Source organism: Mesoplodon mirus, assembly GCF_964341445.2.
Source record: "Mesoplodon mirus genome assembly, chromosome: 15".
NCBI lineage: Eukaryota > Metazoa > Chordata > Mammalia > Artiodactyla > Ziphiidae > Mesoplodon > Mesoplodon mirus.
This window is the reverse complement of record NC_138991.1, coordinates 64529495-64552344: the sequence shown is the minus strand read 5'-3', so window position 1 is coordinate 64552344 and position 22850 is coordinate 64529495. Positions and strand designations below refer to the sequence as shown.

Below are 22850 nucleotides of genomic sequence, written 5' to 3'. Positions count from 1 at the left end.
TCACAACATTACCAGCTTTGCGGGCCCGCCCTCCGCCCCCGCCCAGCGTCCGTGCGTGCAAGCGCGCGCTCCCGCCGCCGGCCAATGGGAGCGCCCCTGAGGGGGCGCGCCCGCTGGAAACCTCGGCGTGCTCGGTCCCGCGCGCGTCGCCCCGCCCCGGCCCGCGCTCCCGCCGCCCCGGCCCCGCCCCGCGCGTCGGCCCCGCGGACTTCGCCGGCCGCCGTAACCGGAACTGCTCCTGTGCGCCGCGGGCCGGGCCTCTGGGAGGCTGAGCGGCCGCAGCACCGGCGCCCGCAGCCCCGTCAGCCGCACGCCGGCAGCGGAGGGGACGTGCCGGGGCGAGGGCCGCTCGGCAACTGCTTCCAAGGCGGGAGGACCACGCCGGCGTTGCGACCTCTCAGCAGCCGGCGCTCGGGGGCCGGGGCTGCCCGACAGGACCCCGGGGGGCCCGGGAAGCCAGGCTGCTGCGAGGCTTTGATGAAAAAGGTGACGGGAGGCTGGGGCTCGGGTGGGGTGGGCCGCCCCGACCGGCTGTCACGGCGAGGCCCGGCTCCCAGCTGGAGCGGGGCTGAGGGAGAAGTGGCCTAAGCCCTGGCGGCGGTGGTTACTACGCGGTGCTTTGTCGGGGCGGCTCGCGGGAGCCCGGACTCAGAAGTGTTGCGTTGACAGCGCTCTTTGTGTGCAGCCAGAAATCCGCCGGAGAGGGAAGGTTTTGCTTTTCCTTTCCCGAAATGTGGCAAATGCTGTCCAGCCGGGATTGGGTTTGAGGTGATTCCACCTCTGTGCAGGGTCAGGAAGTAAGGTTGGAGGTATTCGGTAAAAGGATTCCATCTCCATGTTTTCCTTTTCCCTTCAGGGAAAACTCTGAAATGTGTTAATATCCTTTTAATTCTGAAAAGCAACGTCCTTTTGTATTCAGTTTAGTGTCTTCCAATATTCAACCTGGCGAACGGGCAAGTTTATTCTGTTGTAGCTGATGTAACCTTTGCCCAGGTCCTGGGTTATGTGGGTAGCTTTGGGATGATAGGTCCCTGGGAATAGGGTTTTCCACACTATAACCCAGAGGAAGGCCCTTTAGGATATTTTCAGGTTTCTTAAGTAGAAATGGATAAGATAAGTGAATAGTGAGATGTTCTATGTCATGAAGTCCTTTAAGTTTGGGTAGTATCTGTCTTGTATAGTTCTATTCTTTGGCAGGTTTTTTTTTTTTAAACTGGTATGAATTCAGATGATTTATGACATCAATTTCAACAGATGAATACTGTAACAGATAGTTTTGAGGCATAATACTTAAGAGCAGTAGCAGGTATTGTTACGATTTTAATCATTTCCAAATCTTTTTATGAAAAGTCCTTACTCCTGTTAACGTATTTCATTGTTGGCCTTGATGTTTTGCTCTCATTTTCCTTTCAAATGAAAATGTTCCCATTCTCAGCAGTCGTGTTGAGCATGTCAAACAGAGTTTGGGCATAGTATCAACACCTGTTGATCTTTCTTGCTTCATCGCATGTACACATTACTGACTATTTCTGGGTTTACAATGTTGATAGTGTCTGATTCTCTGCATAAACTGAGTGGATCTGCTTTTTGGTCCACATTTTAGAGTTGTCACATTTTGTTGTTGACATTGCTCACAACAGAGAGTAACAAAGTTAATGCGAGATTTTTATTCATGGTTACCGAGAGTTTTAACACAATTCTCTTCTATCCATTCTTACCTGGACATAAGTGTGCTGTCACTTTCATAGGTGGCTCCAACCTGTTCCATGCAACAGGCTCCTTTGTTGCAAAAGCATTTTCAATTCGTAAATCCCCGCAGCAGCACACATATCCCACCCTCCGAAGCAAGATTCCCAGAAACCCCGAGCTTATTATTCTTTATGTCTGTTTTAAAATAAGCAGGCGGACCGGCAGCCGCGGGCCACCATGGAGTTCCCTGTGCAGCACGCAGGCGAGCCCGCGCCTCTCCCCTGCCGGGGTCGATCCGGGCCCCTCGACCCCGCTCCGGGGCTAACTTTGGGGGCAGGCTTGCGGGGCAGGTGCGCGGGCCCGGAGTCCTGCGCGTTTTGGGGGGCGGGGAGGGGTGGGGTCGGGGGACGCGGGCGCGGAGGCCAGGCCGGCCCAGGCAGCGCTGGGAGCGAGGCCGGCGCGCGGGCTGCCCAGCGCGCAGGCCATGAGCCGTGGGCCCGCTGGGTAGGTGGCTCCGGGACCCCGGGACCCCGGCCCGGGCCACATGCCCCCTTTCCGACCCCGGGCCGGGGCGCCGCACGGGCAGGGCCGTCCGGGTGCGGCCGCCCAGCTGCCGCCCCGCCGCCTCCTCGCCGCCAGCCGCCGTTTCCTGGACGTCGGGCGGGCGGGCGCGCGGGGGTCCGGGCCGGGGTCGGGCGGGCGGCGGCTCAGGCCCGGCTGGCCGGGCTGGGGCGGGCGGGCCGCGGGAGGGGATCTGGAACAAACAACGGCGGCCATGTTGAGAGGGGATCGGTGCGGCTAAACTTCTCGCAGGCTGCGGGCCGCGCGCCTCACCGGGGTCCCCTCTTCCCCTCCCCGGCCAGGATGACAGTGAAGTTGGGAGACGGCGGCGGCGGGGAGGAAGGGCTCAAGAGGCTGGGCAAGAGGTCGGCCGATGAGGACTCGCTGGAAGGAGAGGGGCCCGGCGGCGGGGACGCGGCCGAGGAGAGCGGTGGCACAAAGAGGGACGGCAAGACCCCCCGGGACGGCGGCGACGGCCCCCAGGCCCCCTCGGGCGGCCCGCAGGCCCCGTCCCCACCGCCCGCCTGCCCCCAGGACCAGCACCACTTCCTCAGGTCCAGCGTGAGGCCGCAGAGCAAGAGGCTCAGGAAGGACTCGTCCTGCGCCGGGGGGAGCAGCAGCGCGGGCAGCTCAGGGCCCCGCGGAAAAGGTACGGGGGACCCCAGCCTCTTGCAGGGTGTTCCCTGCACTCCCCGGGGGTGGAGAAGGGACCCTTCCCTCCCCGCCTCCCTGCCTCCACCCAGCTCCTGCTCCCACATTTGTCCAGCACCCACACTTTAGGTGGCACTTTGCAGGGGGACATGACCCTTTTCTCCTCCAAAGAGACTGTTTCTTTCTGTATTTAAACTATGTTAAGAGGCAGTAAGTATTCCTTCTTTGGGCAAACACAATAGATTTCTGAAGGTTGGTTTTTCCCCCCCAAAGCCTCCTTGATGATTTATATGGTAGGTTATTTTAAACAGCAGACAATAGTTTAGAAATGGATTGAGAAAATACGTGCTGTATCTCTTCCCCAGACTCAGATGTGTGGAAATACAACAAAGAAATGGGCTTTTGAAACTCAATTGGGGAGAGATTGATAAGCCGAAAATGAGAGATCCGAAGGGTCTGACTTGGGCTCATCACCCTCCACTTCAAGTATGCTAGGCTTGAAAATTTTAAGGGCATCAAGACGTGGCCTTTGAGTTTCAACTAAGGTTTCCTTGGGTGCCATGAAAACATCTCCCCTGGTGTAGTGAGTGGTGAAAACATCTGTGGCGTGATGTAAATGAGTAACAGTCTACCGTATTTGTCGTGGTATTCTCAGGTTGTTGAGAATATTACGGCTTTTTTGTTCCCGATCTGCCAGTTCCCCATTGTTTTCTGCTTGTGTCTATTTATATTTTAGCATTCTGCTTTTTGTTAATTGTACAAGTGAATTGTTTTTTTTTTTTTAATAAATTTGTTTATTTATTTTTGGCTGTGTTAGGTCTTCCTTGCTGTGTGCGGGCTTTCTCTAGTTGGGGTGAGCGGGGGCTACTTTTCGTTGTGGTGTGTGGGCTTCTCATTGCGGTGGCTTCTCTTGTTGCGGAGCACAGGCTCTAGATGCACGGTCTTCAGTAGTTGTGGCACGCAGGCTCAGTAGTTGTGGCCCACGGTCTCCAGAGCGCACGCTCAGCAGTTGTGGTGCACAGGCTTAGTTGCTCTGCGGCATGTGGGATCTTCCCGGACCAGGGATGGAACCCGTGTCCCCTGCATTGGCAGACGGATTCTTAACCACAGCGCCACCAGGGAAGTCCAAGTGAATTGTTCTTAACATCCCTTTTGTTTCAGGCCACGTTTGCAGCATTTTTATAGGTAGCAAATGTAACACCATTTTCTAGTGAGTTTTGCATGAAAAAACTGTCACTTAGTTCCTTGGGAAATGGCAGTTTAAATTTATTACGTGGTCCTGATAATTTTAAGAAGGAAATACCTCAGGCGCTAATGGAGGGCCCATTTTGGAGATCTGGGCCAAATGTGTGCAGTTAAGCTTGCTGATTCTGCCTCCTTCTCAGCTGAGGAGGACTGGCCTCTGAAATCATGGCCTTACTTGGTCTTTTGGTAAAGACTTTTGATGTAAGTATACTTACTTGAAGATGTACGTATAAGGTAATGCTGTATGTTTCAGAAGTCAAAACTTGGCTCATAGAAGCTTATTTTGGTGTGAAAGTTGCTGATCAATTAGGAAAATGTTAATTTGTTTTATTGGCTTTGTTTTGTAAAAAAATAGGTTTTTGTTCCCAGTTACAGATATGTGTAAGTTATCGTGTGTGAGCTGCTGTGGTTCCTTAGAGGGTTTGTTTGTGGCTTCAGAAGCCCTGGCTCTGGTGTCCAATCAAGTTCTTGGCCTCATTCCTCTGGCCCTCTGACCTTGATCTGCTTGCTTGACCTCAAGCCTGCTTTTCCATTGGAGAGGCATCCTCACCTGTGAAAGGAGGAACAGCAGGGACTGACTGCTCCACTCTCTCCACGTGTGGCTGCTAAAATGAAATGAGGCACCGGCGTGAAAGCGCTCTGTCCCCTGTAAATGGCTACCTGTATGTGAGGTGAAGTGATGCTGAAACTTCAGTTAGAATTTTGGCAGTCGGGTGAGGAGAAGTTTGCTTTCGTTTGCATACTTGAGTGTGGCTCGGATGGAGAAGGTTTCCTGGGTTAGCCTTGTGTCAGATCTGTTCTTGGTTCTTGCCCAAGGTGTGGCTTGGAGCAGCAATCCACTTTCCACTAGTAAAATGGAGAGTTGTTAGAATTTGTGCTTCTTGTGGCTTATGCATTTTCCTGTTTTAGCAAGCAGATGTTTGTTTAAGTGAATAATAAAGCTAAACTGTAATGGTGGCGTTTAGGAGAGGAGTCGAAAGCATGTTTCCTCTGCTTCACAGAACTTCTCGGCCTGCTTCTGGCCTTGAGCTTTCTAGTGAGGCCTCCTCTGGGATGTGCCCTGAGCTTCCTTTGGATGCACTCACCACGCCCAGGACATCCCCCCTTCTGCCTCAGGGCAACCTCTGCTTCCCTCACAGCCCCCTTAACAGGCAGAAAGAAGGTCAGTTGTGACAGCATGCCCGTAACCTTTGGAAAGGATTCTTGGAGGAGCTATTAGTCTTACAGGCCATGGAATTCTCCACCTGGAGTGATGAGCATGGACCAGTAAGGGAGTGAACAGTACTGGCATTTTACAGTTTTTTCACTTCAGAAAAATAAAATTTCCATTATATTTGAGAAATAATCACAGTCCAGCTGTGGGAGGTTCCTTTGGTTGATTACTTACCGCTTTCCAGTTTCAATTTTAATGGATGGAGAACTTTGCTGTGGGTTTGGGAGGAAAAGGCTTGTGGAGGAAAGGAAGTTCTCATTTGGCTTCTCTCCACACAAATATGTCTTTTCTTTTTTTATAAGAATAGACTCTTGCCAACTTCAGTAAAAAATTATTTTTTTTGTAGTACATGTCTGAATTAAATTCTTTTTGAGTTGGTAAAGGGAAGGTAGCAATGGTTTAGCGCCAGTGCACCAAGCATCTTGCATCTCTGTTGCTTAGCTTTTAAATGTGTGCAGACACTAAGGTTTGTTGTTCAAACAGTGTGCTCAACTAGACAGAAGGTAAGCTGCAGATCAGAAACCAGTGGATCTGCTTGATGCCAAAATAAATGCTCCTCTGGCACTACCGTGTGCCCAGAGTGGCCTGAGGACACACTTGAGACTGGATTCACAGTCTTTGGAAACACGGGCCGGGAAACAGCCCCCATGCCCTTCCCTGTTTCGCCAGTTCACAATCTGGGTGATTCGGGGCAAACTAGTGCATCTCAATTTCTTGGTCTATAAATGGGGATAATGCTAGTGCCTGCCTCACCGCAATAAATAATGCTGTGAAGCCCTGCGTGGCTGGTTAACAGGCTTCTCTTAGGGAAAATGTGCCTGGCTGCGAGGTCAGGGGAGCTGCAGGCTGAGTCTGAACAGGTGGACAGGGTGGGAGGAGGTCACCTGTCGGGAGGTAGGGGGTAGAGGTCCCAGGGATGCCCCCAAGCTGCTGCCCTGGCAGGACAATTGGGCTGAGGGGATGCCTGAGGTGGAGGCAGAGTCAGACCCTCCATTTCCATTGCTGTCCCTTTCCCTCCCCCACCCAGGAACTTTGTTCTACAGAGTCGGGGGAGCCAGTCGTAAGATGCACCGTCTCCACAGTTGGGTGGCGTCACCTGGCTTTACTGTGCTTGTGCTTAAGAATCAGTGAATCAGTGTACAGAAAGTATATTTTTCATAATCTGGGGCCTGCCTGTAGCTTCTAGGTGTTTTGTTTTTTTTTTTTTTTTGCGGTACGCGGGCCTCTCACTGTTGCGGCCTTTCCCGCCGCGGAGCACAGGCTCCGGACGCGCGGGCTCAGCGGCCATGGCTCATGGGCCCAGCTGCTCCGCGGCATGTGGGATCTTACCGGACGGGGGCACGAACCCGTGTCCCCTGCATTGGCAGGCGGACTCTCAACCACTGTGCCATCAGGGAAGCCCTAGGTGTTTTTAAAAGACATCTTATGAGGTACCTCACCCTGAGGCAGTCGACCTTTGGGAGAAGGGTGTCCTTTAGGGAAGAAGGGTGAGCCAGCAGTCAGGAGTCCCGGTTTCCCCACCCAGAGCCCCTGTGGCCAGTTCAGCTGGGGGCAGAGGAGAGGTGCTCGACCTGCCTGAACTTCAGGTTCCTTACTTTCAAAGTGGGTCGGGTGCGACAGCGGCTGAAGCTGCGCTTCCCTTAACTCAGGGGCGAAGGAGTCTGCTGTGCAGAATGACTGGGGTCCTGCGGTACAGTGCCCGAAGTCAGGGCAGTTGTCTCCCAGGCGGGCTCTGCTTAGCCCTTGCTTCTCGGAGGCCCCGGGCTTGGTGTGGCTTCACCTACAGTCTGCACTGCAGTCACTCTTGTCCTCCCTCACCAGGCACTTGGGCCAGGCCTGGGCGGCTGGGTGGAGAAGTCCCTGCTTCCTGTACCCTCCGAGGGCAGGGGGACACATCTGACGCTCTCGAAACCACCAAGGCTGGCGCTCTGTGGTTCTTGTGCCCAGTCTGATCCAGTACATGACGACTGTCATCCCAGTGTCCCACCTGGGCGGGGATGTCAAGCTCTGTGAAAGCCCTCAGACCTTGTTGGGAGAAGAGGAGGGAAGCCAGGACATTCTCCCACCTCTGTCCAGTACATACCTCACTCCTTGTGTGATGCTACTTATGAGGAAGACATGACAACCATGACACGTGGTCCTGTTGTGTGACACAGCTCCCCCCCGCCCCGGGCACAGTAGGTCAGGAGACCTGTGGCCCAGGCCACTTCAGAGACCATGATGTAGCCATGCAGGACAGAGAGGAAAATACCCGTAAACCAGAGGTTCTGGGTGAATGATTCAGTTCAGAGTTGTACAGATGGCATTTGCTTCATGTCAAAGATGTGAATAGATAGTATGGACAAGTAGGTAAGGTAACAGTTGCGTTTTGGTTTGAAGGCTGAGCTAATTTTCAAATACTTCCTTGACTTTTAATGTCAACAGTAGTGTTGTTTCCATGATGCCTCGTGAGCGTCTGGAATTGTCTTGTGCCTGCCAACCATACATACTTCAGGATTTTCATTTCATATAGTACGTTGTGTCTTGTTTTGGTGATACAAAGATACAAGGATAGCAGAGGGGTGATTTCAGATAGCAGAGTCACAAATGTGAAAACCAGCTTTGTCCTGGATGGTGGTGTGCAGTTTATCACATCAGGTAACGGCGGTGTTCTTACCACTGAAGAACCACGTGTGAAATGCTGGGAGAAGAAGACGTTCCTGGGGTCTGTGGTTTGGTGGGAGATCAAGAATTACTTACAGAAACATTTAGGAAACCTTCACAGTATTCGATGAGGAGGGCATATGTTTTAGTAGGAACACAGGGATTGTGGTTGTGTTTTTCTCAAACGTTTGCGAGAGGAGCGAGAAGTCTTGGAGGGTGGCCGGCCCAGGTCTGCATGTGGAGGGCGCTGAGGGGGACCCGGGACGGGCCCTAGAGACAGATGGAGCGACTAATGCCCAGGAGGGATCCTGGTGGGAGGCCTGCAGCTCTTGGGGCAGCGGCGGGCCCAGGGGAGGCATTTGGATTTGTCTGTTGGGTGACACTCTGACTGGGAATTGGCTTGCTTGACGTCTTCCCCTCTGCGTGGCCCTGGTAGGGAGGGTGTCCCCTGAGCCACAGCTGGCTGTTCAGCATGTGACACGGATGTGTGTGTTATGAGAGGCACGGAAGCACCTCTGGGAGCCTTGGCATCGCACCTCCCGTCTGGACTGACCGCGACCTGAGGGGCCCGTGTTGGGACCGCATGGTGTGTGCCGCCCCTCCCGGGTTGTGCTCTCTGCTGCGCCAGAAGGTGCCCCGAGCTGGGGCGGGTGGGCACAAAGACACCAGGAATGCCCTTCTAGTCTAGAGCGGGTGGAGCTGGTCAGGGAGGCCCGTGTGTCCCCTCCTGCTGGGATGGACATTTCTGACGCCCTTGAGTTAGGCGGGTCTTCCGTCCCTCTGGGATTTTGATGTATCGCTTGGAGAGAAGTTCGGCAAGCTCCAGAGGAAGGCTCAGGACAGGATTGTGTGCTGTGATGGACTGTGACTACATCCTCTGCGTCTCCCCTAGTTAAGTCACAGCATCCTCCGGAGTCTTGAGCCCTGCCACTCCCTGGCTGGTGGCACCAGGCAGTCTTTGAACCTATTTCCTCATCTGTCATAGACTGAGGGGGACATTGAGATCAAGTTCCCTCTAGCTTCTGACTTTTGTGGCTCTGTGTGTCATAAATACCGAAGCAGCTTTGACACGGTGGCAGCCACCACGATGTCATGTGTCCCAGGAGGACAACGCCCAGGTCTGGAGTGTGAGTCCGGGCCTCTGGTTTGGCTCCTGCTGCCCAGGGACCATACGGCTTTCCCGCCTTCAGAGCCTCCGTTTCGCCGTCCTGAAAAGAGGTGACTGCACACCATGGGGACAGAAGGGAGGAGGCATCTGGACGTGCTCCGTGGGGCTCTGCACCTCCGTGTCCCTCACATCCAGGCCCACGGGCACGGTGGCAGGGTGGCAGTGTGTTGGGTAGGCTGCTCCACCTGCGTCTGGGCTTCCCTGGCGGACAGATGGGTGGTTCTCTGCTGCTTGGGTGTTGGGAGGGTGCATGCGGAGGAGGGCGGGCAGTCGAGCTTGTCCGGAGTGGATGGATGGATGGGCAGCGGAAAAGGTGGACCGAGGCCACACGTCTGTGTCCCTCAAATGTGAGCCCTGGAGAGTGGCTGCGGTGGGGTTGGTGGTCTGGGAGACCAGAGAGGGGGTGGTTAGAATCACCTTGCTCAGAGGTGGTGTGGAGCTGGCCTGGGAAAGTGGCAGCAGAAACGGGAAAGGGGAGAAGCCAGGTGGCCCCTGAGCGGCTAGAGGACTGTGGCTTGAAGTGGGTTGTGAGGGAAGGCACTGGGTCGCAGGGGCCTGGGTGGGTGAGGGGCAGGGCAAGCTGTGGAGCCCCCAGCCTGTGCCGTGTCAGTTCCCAAGCTCTCACTGAGCCTTTGCTGTGTGATGCCTGGTGTGGCTCTTCCTGCCTTCACAGAGCTCGCTGCGGGGCTCCCATTCTTGTGCATCGTTTCTCTTCTGGTTCCTCGGGTACTGACGTCTCACGGTGCAGACTCTCGCTAACCCTCTTTATGGCCTCAGAAACACAGACACAGGTAGAGTGTTGACTTCGGCCCTGTGCTTTTGGCTGGGCACACACCCACTCCCACCCCCAGGGAGAGCCCCCACGCCCACTGAGTCCTGTTCAAAACTGTCTCCCCCCCTTACCTTCCTGCTGCTTCTGTCCTCCTTGCTTGCTTCTCTGTTTTCCCCCTTCGGTCATCACTGTTTTTGTCTGAACTTTTCCTGGGTCACCATCTCGTTCTACCAGTGTCTCTGATCCTGCTTCCTGTTTTTTTTTCTGCTTGAGCTGCAGCCCTTGAAGGAACCTGAGGTAAAGTGGTGATGCCTCTCCTCTTCCTCATCTGAAATTTCAGGGATGTACCAGGTGCCATGTTCTCCTTCCCCCCTAAAGTTTTGTGATTTTACTTTACTTTTAAAAAGCATTCAAGGTCTAGAATGACGAGCACCAAATGTTAGAAATGGTTGCCTGAGGGTGATTTGCTTGCTTTTCTGAAAGTTCGTTTTGCTTTATTTTCCTCTACTGAGGACATACCGTTTTTGAAACGAGAGCAGGAGAGGCTGAGCATCTGTGCAGCTGACCTCTGGCCAGGGGAGAGTGGCCCGCTGCTCTGCAGTGTGGTTGGCTGCCTCGTGGGCCTCCACGGAGCCACTTTTACTGTTGTACCTTCTTTCACATCTGCTGGTTTGGTGTATTCTGTGCGCTACCCCTTAGGTCCCTTTCAGCTCAGTGATGCTTCCATTCTGTTTTTCTTCACTGTTCATCCTCCGTGTCTCAGGTCACCAGTGAAATTTCACAAAAGCCAGCAAGACGTTTCCCTTATAGAATTTTTTTTTTTTTCGGTACGCGGGCCTCTCACTGTTGTGGCCTCTCCTGTTGCGGCGCAGGCTCAGCGACCATGGCTCACAGGCCCAGCTGCTCCGCGGCATGTGGGATCTTCCCGGCCCGGGGCACGAACCCGTGTCCCCTGCATCGGCAGGCGGACTTTCAACCACTGCGCCACCAGGGAAGCCCGCCTTATAGAATTTTTAACAATGTGTGTGTGTTACTCTCAAGTATATTGACACCAGCGTGGGCTGGCAAAGGTAAACCTGAGCTGTGACTGTCAGCAAGTTGCCATTGTTTTGGAAAAAGAGAGTTTAGTGAGGGTTTTGTCAAAAGTTGAAAATGACACTGAAATCCTTTGTTGTGGGTGGTGCAGAGGTAGACAGACAGCCCTTCCTCAGATGAGTACACATGAGGAACTGTGGGCTCCAAATCAACCAGAACTTCTTTTGAGAGTGGCGTTTATTTATTAAATATTTATTTACTTGGCTGTGCCAGGTCTTAGTTTCGGCACGCAGGATCTAGTTCCCTGACCAGGGATTGAACCCAGGTCCCCTGCACTGGGAGCGGGGACTCTTAGCCACTGGACCACCAGGGAGGTCCCAAGAGTGGAGTTTAAATGGCACTCATAACCCAGTCTTCAGCTCATAACAAAGTGTCTCTGACCTACTAGAAATGGAATGAAACCGATTATCCCTGCAAATGTGCTCTAAGTTGCCACACCTGTTGAAAACATCTCGCGATGTGCTAAGCTCATTAATTAGGTCGGGGTTTGGTTCGGTTTGGTGAGGAATGGACAAAGTCAGACCACGTGTTCAGTGCGTCCTTTGCCCACTCTGGAGCTCAGAGATCCTGAGGTGCAGTTCTGTTGTGCCTGCCGGATAGGAAGGGAGCAGCTGTGAAACGCTTTAAACCTGATTACGTCTTATTCTGTAACAGTGTGTTTAGGACCATGAAGGTTGAACATTCAAATACAGTGCTGGCCAGTGGCACTTTCTGCAGTGATAGTAAGGTCCTGTGCTGTCTGGCACAGGAGCCGCTGGCCACATGTGGACACTGACGACTAGAAATGAGGCTGGTGTGACTGAGGAACTGGGGTTTTTATTTTATTTAATTTTAATTAGTATTTAAATTTAAATAGCCTTGTTAGTGGCTAATTGGGCACTACAGCTCTGATAAACAGTGATTTTGTTACCCACTCGTGTCGCTTTACGAAGGTAGCTCACTGCTAGCCTTATACACCTTTCCACATGAGAGAATCAAATGCATTCCATGTAGCCGAGTAGTTTTTTCTGCATGTATGAAAACATTCTGCTTTCTCATAGCTGACTGATGGGATCAGCTGTTTTCAGATACTCATGTTGATGTAATGACATGGACCCACAGCGCACAAAGACGCAACAAGATGTAAGAGGGGAGAGTGACCCCACCCCCCCGCCCCATACCCCAGGCAGCCCCTGCTCTTGTGTTTCTTCAGGGATAGTCTTTGCAAACATATGTGGAATAACGGACTTTTACTTTTTCATTTCTTTTATTTCTCATGATTGTCTTTCATCCCCTTTGGAGGCAGAGCCCTGTCAAGGGGGTGAGGGAAACGTGGCCCTGAGCCCCAGTGTGCACATGGCTGCCCAGGGCCCCCCCCACCAGATTGATGAGGAAGTGGATCCTGATGGAAAAGCTCATGATTATCTCGTTAAGAAAGCATTTAACAATAATCTGTATTTGTTTAGCTTTTCCTTTTTTAAGTACTTTTATTTTTATGATATTCTTTTCACCCTTGTTGTTCAGAGTTTGCAGATTTCTCACCATTGGATGGTCCTGCAGTTCCGTGAAAAGAGAATGCTGGTTATCACAGGGATATGCTGGGAGTTCCCCTTCCCTCTGAGAGGAAGGAACTGAGATGGGTGGGAGGATTGGGTCAGGTCGTAAAATTGTTATCTGTGACCTTTACCTCTGGTTTATTGCCTGCTTCTCCTGGGAGCACAGAGTTCTCAGTCCCAGCCCGGCGTTTGGTGCCCCCATGCTGTACTTTACGTGCTCTCCCCTCTCGGCAGGGTTTTCAAGGACTTGTCTTAAGATTAGGAACTGATGCTTTAAGAGCATTTGTGGGTTGTCGGTCACTCTCAGAACACCAGATTTTGTTGGTGGAAAGTGATCAGGAAAAAGGAGTTTTAAGACCTTTTTTTTTGGCCGCACTGTGCGGCATGTGGGATCTTAGTTCCCTGAACAGGGATCGAACCCTTGCCCCCTGCAGTGGAAGCGTGGAGTCCTAACCACTGGACCACCAGGGAAGTCCCAGGACTTTTAAAAGGTGCTGAGGTATCACGTGGTCCATATTTAAGTATTGATTGTACCTCAAAGAAGGTAGTGTCTTATATACATTTAAATGTTTTCTTGAGTTTGAATTTCAATTTATTTGAAAAAATTATTTCACCTCAAACCTCAATTGAGAAGGAAAGACGCCGTGTGGTTTTCGTTCACAGCGGGAAAGGAGCTGTGTGCTTCGGCGGGACCTTGTCCTTGTGCTTTGGTGGTGCCACATAAATGCTCTCCTTTTACTCACTGTTTAAACTTTCTCTCGAGAGTCAGAGGTCAGGGCAGGACAATGTCACTCGCTGGTGGAGCTGGGGGCGGGGCCCGGGTGGGCCCCAGGGCAGCCCGCTTTCGGACACAGATGGCCATATGGTTCTTCCTTTCGAAGGAGCTGACGGTGGCGGATCATCAGCTGGAAATGGGTCCGGGGTTGCCCCCGCCACCCCTGCAGGGGGCTCTCGCTCCTCCTCCCGGAACTTAGGGTCTTCAGGCGGTGAGAAGGAAGAAGGCAAGAAGGTGCGGCGGCAGTGGGAGTCGTGGAGCACAGAGGACAAGAACACGTTCTTCGAGGGGCTGTACGAGGTGAGTGGGTTCTGCAGCCCAAGGAGGCAGCTGAAGCTCCTGGCCTCTTACTCCTTGCCTGTGGGTCCCCAGGCACAGGCCTTGACCTCTGACCTTGGCCCTTTACCTCCTTGCCCTGACTTTCAAAGCTGTTACTAGTGAGGTGGCTGTTAGGAAGTGTTTTCGTTTGCTTCTTTTCTAAGAATCTCTGAAATACGTTCTGGCCTGAAGAGTGGTGCCCTTCCCTCTGGGCCTTCCCCTCGCAGCTGAGTGGGCCGATTCAGGAGGGATGTCCCCGAGAGGGAGGGGCCAGGGGACACTTGCCACATCAGTCAGAGCAACCAGCACAACCCAGAGAGACATCACAGCTGACTGGGGACAGAGTGGCAAGTCCTAAACATAGAGAAGCTCCTCCCCCATACCACGGCCCAATGAAACAGCCGTGCTCCCTGCCAGCCATTTTTACTTCCGGGTTTTGTTTCTTCACATCTTTGTAGTTATAGAGAACATACTTTTTATTAACGTTAAATGCATTTTTCATGGTGTTTTGTAGTTCTTTTGCTCAGTATTTTTTTAATGCTTATAAATATTCTGCTTCAGATGAAGGCAACTATGACCCACATGCTCACTGCCTGTTTTGGTAAATCAAGTTTTATTGGAACACAGCTCAGCCTCTTCACTTGTACATTGTCTTTGACTACAGTGTGGTTCCTGCAGTACCTGTGGCCCTGCAACACCTAAATACTTACCCTCTGGCCAGTCCTTGTTCTACTTAACCATTTTTGTATTGTTGATTGTTGTGGTTCCTTCTAGATTCTGTTGTAAATAATGCTACCGTGGACAGCTTTGTGCACATTCCATATTTTATTTAGACTTCTTCTTTGGGTTGTAGTATCAAGAGTAGGTTACTTGGTCAGTGAGCCTTATTCTTTTACTAGTGAACTAATTGGAGTGATAGAAAAGTCTAGCCAAGCCTGTGAAACAAGGCTCAGAGGAAGGAGGCTTTGGAACTGAAACCATGGAGTGTTCATAGATCAGGAGACACCTGACTGTGAGCAGAGAACAGGACGCAGAGCCGAGTTCAGAGCTTTCCTGTGGCTGGCCTGCCCCTTATGGGATCGATGGTTCAGTTCTGCCCTTCCTGGCTGGAGGAGGCCACGTGTTGGTGCTGCCTGACTCTGTTGTCCGAGGAGAGAATGAAATGTCCACGGGAGGCTTGTTCCAGTAGACGCGAAGTCATTCAAACACATTCAAGTGTGTTCCTTTTCTTCCCTGGACAGTTCTAGGGTAAAGTACAGAGGCTGTTCTTTTATAGATTGTATGCCCAAATGGTGCCTTCTTTAAGCTGTTTGTTAGGCATAGAAGACTTGTGATTCCTGGAGTGTTCTCAGAATCAACAGCCATTGCTGACTCTCACCTGAAATAGTTACTGCTTTGGTGTGGCCCCTCTGTCTTGGGGAGAAAGTGGGCTCTGCAGGCAGTCTGGCTACTCGGTTGCAGGAGCGCGGGGGAGACATGGTTGTTGATGAAAAGCAGGAGAAGAAATCCGTGTTAATGACCTGCCCTTACCTTTCTTCAGGGGAATTAGTTCATTCCCCTCTCACCGGGCTAGCCTTCTTGTTTTAACTTTTCTACCAGGTAGGTGTTTTGAGGTCTCCTGGAATCCTTGATTAATAATAATAATAATAATTAATAATTGGCTATTCAGGTCACTTAAGGCTCTCCACTGTTGGTACTGTTGGTGTATCCCGAATAGTATGCGTGTGTATGTGTGTGAGAGAGAGAGAGAGAGGGAGCGCTCGCGCATGCACAAGTGTGGGCTTTATGTCTGTTGTCGCATGTGTCTGACCAAAACTCAGTGGGGGGGGGAGGGAGAGGGAGAGGAGGGAGGGGGAGGGGGCGGGAGAGAGGGAGCGCATGCGCAAGTGTGGGCTTTATGTCTGTTGCTTCGTGGGTCTGACCAAAACTCAGTGGGACTCTGGTGGGGCCTTGATGACCGGCTGGTCGGCTAGGGCGTATGTAACCACGAGCATCTTCACCTGTGGGGCGTGGTGCTCAGCACAGGCCTCTGCAGTGTTGATGAGGGTCTTCCCTGCCTTTCTGATGCACTCTCGTCTGACTGAGCTATGCCTCAAGTGACGAGACCCAGCTCAGAGCAGTGCAGAGGGGCAAAACCGAGCATTGAGCAGCTCTCAGAACTGAACTGGGAGGGAGCCGGAGGGGCTGGATCAAGCCTGACTGTGTGCAGGGACTCCCACGGTGTCACTGGGCCTCTGTCTGTCACCCCGTGTGTTGGGGGTGACATTTCTGTGCTTATTCTCTCCTGCTTCAGATGCTCCCCAGGGGCGAGAGTGCCTCCCCAACCCCTCCTCCATGCTAGTTAGGACAGTTCTGGGCACAACTCAGCTTGGCTGGTCCCATCCCAGACTCCTCCCTGTGGCCAGGGGTAAAGGTTGTGGCCCCCATGACAGGGAGCTGGTGGGAAGACCAGATGGTTGAACGCCTGGACCAACGTGGTTGTCCTCGACATCCTCTATACTCCATTTCACAAAGCCTGTTGCCGACTTTTCCTTTTCCCTTCTTACGTCTGTCTGTCCGTATTGCTGTCCAGTCTTGATTCCTATCTTACTCGCAGCCGCGTGGCCAGCATCTTCTGCTTGCTTTTCACTGGGTCGATAATTGCTGGAGGCCTCATCTCTGCTGTGCTTCCCCTCCCGTGTTCTGTCTGCACTTCCCAGTGTCCTACAAATCCAGCTGCTGGGCATCTCCTGTTTCCTGCCATCTCTGTGACAGCTGTACGAATACTGCGAGTTCTCGTTTCAGTCTTTGAAATGTGTGCTTCACCTCCTTACAGTTTTCTCTTTCAACTTTGCCTTTTTCACTGTTGCTGTTGTTGCCACCACCCTTTATTTACCTAGTTCATGGCTAAGTATAGAAATGCAAAGAAGTCCCCCCTAAGGGGCTGGCAGTCTTACTGGGAAAACGTAACAGGCACAGGAGAAGTGGGACTCTCAGAAGGTATATGCTGACAGATGCCACAAGAGTTCAGAAGGCAGCGTCCTTTGAGAACGCGGGATGAGGAATCGCAAAGCCCAGATTCTAGTCCCCACCTGGGCCGTCAGATCACCTCTGGGTTCGTTAACCCAGCTATGAAACGAAGTCCTGAGATTTAGAGGCCATGTGTGTTTGCGTCACGGTTCTAGTCAAGAGCTGAGGGGAGTTTTGTGGGGGAAGTGGTGCCTGAGCTGGACGCTGGAGGAAGGCACTTCAGGTGCAGCTCTGCCTTGCTCTGGTTCACCTCCATTGCTTCTTTTAAAACAGTGAGTGAGCTTTTCATTCTTTTAGGATTTTTACTCTTTGTTTTGGCTGCACTGTACAACATGGGGGATCTTAGTTCCCTGACCAGGGATCGAACCCGCGCCCCATGCAGTGGAAGTGTTTAGTCTTAACCACTGGACTGCCAGGGAAGTCCCATAGCATTTTTACTTTTTGACCTTAAATTTTGAAACGATTTCAGAGTCGGAAAAAGCTGCAAAAAGAGTACAGAGAATGCTCACATGCCCTTTACCCTGCTTTCCTGACACCCACGTAACTGCAGGGTGACCAGCAAAATGAGGAGAGTTAGTGTAACGTCATCAGTATTTGCACTGATGTCCTATTCTGGTTCAGGACCCCACGTTGCATTTGGTTGCCATGGCTCCTGGGTCCTCCCACCTGGGACAGGTCCCTCAGTCTTCCCTTTTTTTCCTGGTCTCTCACGACCTTGACATTTTTGAAGATTCCAAGTCTGTTCATTCATAGAGTGCCCCTCATTGAGCTTACCTGATGTTTCCACACGGATAAGTTCATGTTTTGTGTTTTCTGTCAAGAGTACTGTGAGATTGCTGTGCATCATTGGTGCATCCTGTCCAGAGTGTGCAGTGTGATCTGTCTCAGGCCTGGCTGTGTGAACCTTGATCACTGCATTCAGGTGGCATCTCCCAGGTTCTCCACTGCCAAGTCTTTTTTTCTTTTTTTTTTTTTTACTTTGAGACTATGTAAATACCCTGTTTCTCATCATTCTTTCTCCCACTAATTTAAGCAACCATTGCCTCTTCTTACCTGGAACAACGATTTCTGTGGTGTTTACCCAGTGATGACCTGATTCTGTTATTCTTTCTACATTTATTAAGTGGAAATCCCATGCAAGGAAAAGCTCTCCCTTCTCCTCCATTTATGTATTTATTCAATTATTTCTTTATACCTGTATGGACCCAGGGATACTTATTCTCTTCCATGGGTCATAATCCATTCATATCACTGTGATTTTGTTGCCCAGATTGTTCTAGATTTGCCCACTGGGAGCCTCTTCAGGTTGGCTGCTGTGTCATTCTAACATGTTCCCCTTACACTTTGAGCACTTTCTCACTTTCTGGCACCACAAGATATTCTAGACTCACCTGGTATTTTCCCTGCCCCAGACCTGGCCATTTTTCCAAGGAGCCGTGGTTCCTTTTGGAAAATGGGATTTAGAAACCAAGATCTGGGTACCAGAGGTGCTCATTGCTGCTAGGGTGCTGTTACCTCCAGGTCCTTCCCAGTGCTTCTTGCTGGCTTGGTTTTGATGAGAGTATCAGTAGTTGATGAGTAGTATCAGTAGTTGGTTCTCGTTGCATCAATACCAGAACAGCACTGATGGGGACTGTGTTCTCTGGAACATAAATTCCATTCTGAAAATCTAAGATGTACTCAGCTTTTGCATGGAGGTGTTGAAGGAAGGCCCACAGATGTATTCAGAGCATATTCTGCATGATTCTCTTAATAAACGTTCATATTTGTTATCCCTGTTCGAACATAGAATACCTTTTGTATGATCAAATCAGTGAAGCTGTTTCTGAATAGTTGATGTGTTGTTTTATTTTAAGATGCCAGATATACAGCACCCTGAGCCCCTCCATCCTTGTGTTGTGTCTTCTGATTATTGTCTTCATGGGGGTGGCTCATTTCATGGGCTCTAAAGAACTCTGGAGATTAAGCCCTTTGTCTAAGTGATGAGCTTCATGTTTCTACTGCTCTGGGGTCCTTGCCTCATTGGTATCCACGTGCTATGATAGTTCTGTTGCTGCATTATCCATTATTCTAGTTGAAACCTGAGGTTCTGGGGAAGCCAGGTTGAAGCTCATGCACAAGTAGGAGCCATGAAGGACACTTGCTTAACCACAGCGGTCCCTTTTCTCCCTTTTCAGGAAGTGTCTTCATTGTACAGAAGGCTGCCTTGTTGTAACCTCGTGGGTTTGTTTTTTTTAACATCTTTATTGGATTATAATTGCTCTACAATGGTGTGTCAGTTCCTGCTTTATAACAAAGTGAATCAGCCATACATATACATATATCCCCATATCTCCTCCCTCTTGCATCTCCCTCCCACCCTCCCTATAACCTCGTGCTTTTTTTTTAAAGTTAGCTTTATTATCACCCTTTGTGTTATTTTATAAAGTATTAGACAATCTAGTTTTTTTTATAAATTTATTTATTCATTTATTTAATTTTTGGCTGCATTGGGTCTTCGCTGCTGCACACGGGCTTTCTCTAGTTGCAGTGAGCGGGGGCTACTCTTTGTTGCGGGGCACAGGCTTCTCATTGTGGTGGCTTCTCTTGTTGCAGAGCACAGGCTCTAGGCGCGTGGGCTTCAGTAGTTGTGGCACACGGGCTTCAGTAGTTGTGGCTCGCGGGCTCTAGAGCGCAGGCGCAGTAGTTGTGGCGCACGGGCTTAGTTGCTCCGTGGCAGGTGAGATCTTCCCGGACCAGGGCTTGAACCCATGTCCCCTGCATTGGCAGGCGGATTCTTAACCACTGTGCCACCAGGGAAGCCCCTAACCTCGTGCTTTTAATGTGGACTTTCTTTTCCAGCATGGGAAAGACTTTGAAGCTATTCAGAACAACATTGCTCTGAAATACAAGAAGAAAGGCAAGCCCGCCAGCATGGTGAAGAACAAGGAGCAGGTCCGGCACTTCTACTACCGCACGTGGCACAAGATCACCAAGTACATTGACTTCGACAACGGTGAGTGCCTAGGCCGGCTTCCTGGGGCCAGAGGTGGGGTGGCTTCTGGTCCAGGAGCGTGGCTTCCGCAAACCTGCAGGCCACACCTCTGGCATTATTCTCACCCAGCCACACGGCCTGGGATGTACTCACCTGTGGTGCTTTGGCTGACAGGGGGCCTCGTAACTGGTGGTCAGGCTGAGTTACAAGGAAGCCTGTGGTGTCTCAGTCCCTGGTCCGCTCCCCTCCGGGAGGGAGGGTACCATGGTCCAGAATCATACCTCCCCATTGCCCGCCTTTCTCCCAAGGGGGCCCCAGTGGGGTGAGGGTCAGGCAGGGCCTGGTGTGCGTCGGCCCGGGTGGAGGGCTGGCGTTCCAGGGCTTTTCCCAGGCTCTGTATTTGAGTCCAGTTTGCGTGGCTCCATCTTTAATTCATGAGTCTAGGTCATCGCCAGGTGCGGTTCTGACTTCCTGCTCAGAGCACCTCTGTCCTAAGGGGAGGCATTGCTGCCTCCTGTGTCCACATGCTGGGAGAATCCTGTGTCTGTGTCGTTCCTGCTGCTTCTCTCGTCGATTGGTGTCTCCACATGTGTGCTTCCACCGACTGCACTGATTTCTGACACACCCTCCAAATAACATCAGTTCTGATCCAGAATAATCGTGGTTGCTGTGGTCACGTCACTCCCCTTCGAACCTTTGCCTGTACCCTGCAGGTGTTCTCTTGGCCAGTCAGTGTGTCCTAGCCTCCCCCCGCTGACCCATCTGGCTCTCCTCGCTGGCTTTCCCTTAGGTCGGGATGCCAGGGCCAGGGATTCCTCCTCCGGCCTTAGAAAGGCCCAGAGACAGTGATTCAAGTTGTCTTTTTCTGTAAAAGGTCAGATGGTGAATATTGATATTTTTGGCTTTGGGGTTTTATGGTCTTTATTGAAACCACTTCACTCTGCTTTCTAGCTCATTGTGGATAATACATAGAGGAACGCATGTTGCTGCATTTGCCTGTTTACAAAGAGAGCCCTTGGGCCGGATCTGGCCTGCAATTTGCCGTCCTCTGCCCTGGAGAAGTCCTTCCTCCCTGCCATCGGCCAGCGCTGGGGCTCTCAGGGACTGGGAGGTCCCAGGGTCTGGTGACGGTTGTTATGGTCACTGCATTTCCCATCTGGTTCTGTCTTTTTTTTGGTTTTTTTTTTGGCCACGCCACGTGGCTTGCAGGATCTTAGTTCCCTGACCAGGGACTGAACCTGGGCCCCAGCAGTGAAAGCGCAGAGTTCTAACCACTGGACCGCCAGGGAATCCCCATCTGGTTCTGTCCTACAACACTGTCCCCTGAATGTATTTCCCTTTGAGTCTTTGGGGGCATCTCTTACTCACCTGTCAGTGTTTCTGGTTCTACTCCGAGCTTCTCAGATCTGTCCTTACCGTCTGGCCTGCCTTGGTCCTGCCCTAGACCAGTGCTGCTCTCCCACTGTCTGGTCCTGCCCTTCCTAACCCAGCCTTTGAGCTGTGAGATCCACAAAAAATGCTCATCTGCCCGGCTGCTCCCTTGCCTGAGCCCCCTCCCTCTGCCCCACCAGAGGCCCGCACCATGACCTGCCACGGCCCCGGGAATGGAGTCACCTCCCTCCTTACCTACACTTTCCTTCACACCTTGACTCCTGCCACACTCCTGCCACTCCCACTTGGTCGTCCTCCCTAACCTGTTCACCAGGACTCAGCTCCTGTGTCAGTTGTCCCAGAAATCCTCCCCTGAATCCTCTCTTGTCCCCACTGCCGCCTGTGGTTGGGCACGTGGCGTGCTTTTCCCTGGAGGTGCCTGTAATGCGCTTGCTCGGGCAGAGGAGAAAGCCCCGGCTCGGCGGTGGAGGCCCTGGCCCCTGTCCATCCCAGCGATGCGGGGAGTGGAGGTGTGAGTCCAGGCAGCATCCTCTTCCCATTGTACCCCTCTCGCTCTGTCTCTTGACTTCTGCCTTACAAGTACTGTTTTCACACCACTTTTTCATGTTGATGTAGAATTTCTCCATGTGCTTGTTTTTTCTTTTTCTTTCTTTTTTTTTTTTTTTGCGGTATGTGGGCCTCTCACTGTTGTGGCCTCTCCCGTTGCGGAGCACAGGCTCCGGACGCGCAGGCTCAGCGGCCATGGCTCACGGGCCCAGCCGCTCCGCGGCATGTGGGATCCTCCTGGACCGGGGCACGAACCCGTGTCCCCTGCATCGGCAGGCAGACTCTCAACCACTGCGCCACCAGGGAAGCCCCATATGTTTGTTTTTTAAATGACATCTGTTTTAGTTTTTTCAATATTGATAAGTTTTCTTAACCGAATGCTTGGTGATCAGTTCTTTTTTTAATTAATTAATTTTTTATTTATTTGGCTGCGTCAGGTCTTAGTAGCAGCATGTGGTATCTTTCGTTGCGGTGCACGGGCTTCTGTTCGTGGCACGTGGGCTCAGTAGTTATGGCATGGCATGTGAGATCTTAGTTCCCTGACCAGGGCTTGAACCTGCGTCCCCTGCTTAGGAAGGTGGATTCTTAACCACTGGACCACCAGGGAAGTCCCTCCATGTGTTTTTTTTTAACGTGTGTGTGTGTGTGTGTGTGTGTGTGTGTGTGTGTAGTTAGTTAGTTAGTTAGTTATTTTTGGCTGTGTTGAGTCTTCATTTCTGTGTGAGGGCTTTCTCCAGTTGTGGTGAGCGGGGGCCACTCTTCATCGTGGTGCGCGGGCCTCTCACTGTCACGGCCTCTCGTTGCGGAGCACTGCTCCAGACACGCAGGCTCAGTAGTTGTGGCGAGCGGGCCCAGTTGCTCCGTGGCATGTGGGATCCTCCCAGACCAGGGCTCGAACCCGTGTCCCCTGCATCGGCAGGCAGATTCTCAACCACTGCGCCACCAGGGAAGCCCCTCCATGTGTTTTTTACTAAATGTGTTTGTTTGTATGGAGATACTACAAATGAATACATTTTACCTTTCCTTTTGGATTTGCAAGTCACTTACAGTGTTTTTAAATAACGCAGGGTGGATATCTTTATTCATATAGCACTTTTCATATAGCACTTTTTTTCAGATAAATTCACACAATTGAGGTAAAATTATACTAACGTTACTGCTAATTGTCTCATTGTGAGCATCCCGTCACAGCACTGTCTGACAACCCTCCGGGAAGATGCGTGTCCGGCCCTCTGTCCTGGGGGTCTGTCTGCCTCTCCCTGCA

The 22850-nt window shown here is 51.8% G+C and overlaps 1 protein-coding gene across 7 annotated transcripts in view; it reads left to right on the top strand.

Moving 5' to 3' along the window:
• Window positions 1–224: 224 nt before the first annotated feature.
• CRAMP1 (cramped chromatin regulator homolog 1) overlaps window positions 225–22850 on the top strand; it is a 60892-nt gene continuing 38266 nt past the window's right edge. For 6 of the 7 annotated variants that reach the window (XR_014296083.1, XM_082644908.1, XM_082644907.1 and 3 more), the window contains exons 1-4: window positions 2105–2193; window positions 2553–2899; window positions 13454–13647; window positions 19516–19669. Coding sequence is in view for 6 of the 7 variants with exons in the window: in XM_082644908.1 (XP_082501034.1) it covers window positions 2174–2193; window positions 2553–2899; window positions 13454–13647; window positions 19516–19669 (715 nt within the window). In the remaining variant the exon portion in view is untranslated. Of the gene's footprint in view, window positions 487–2104; window positions 2194–2552; window positions 2900–13453; window positions 13648–19515; window positions 19670–22850 lie in introns of those variants that run through there. The other variant, XM_082644905.1, reaches the window with a different exon arrangement.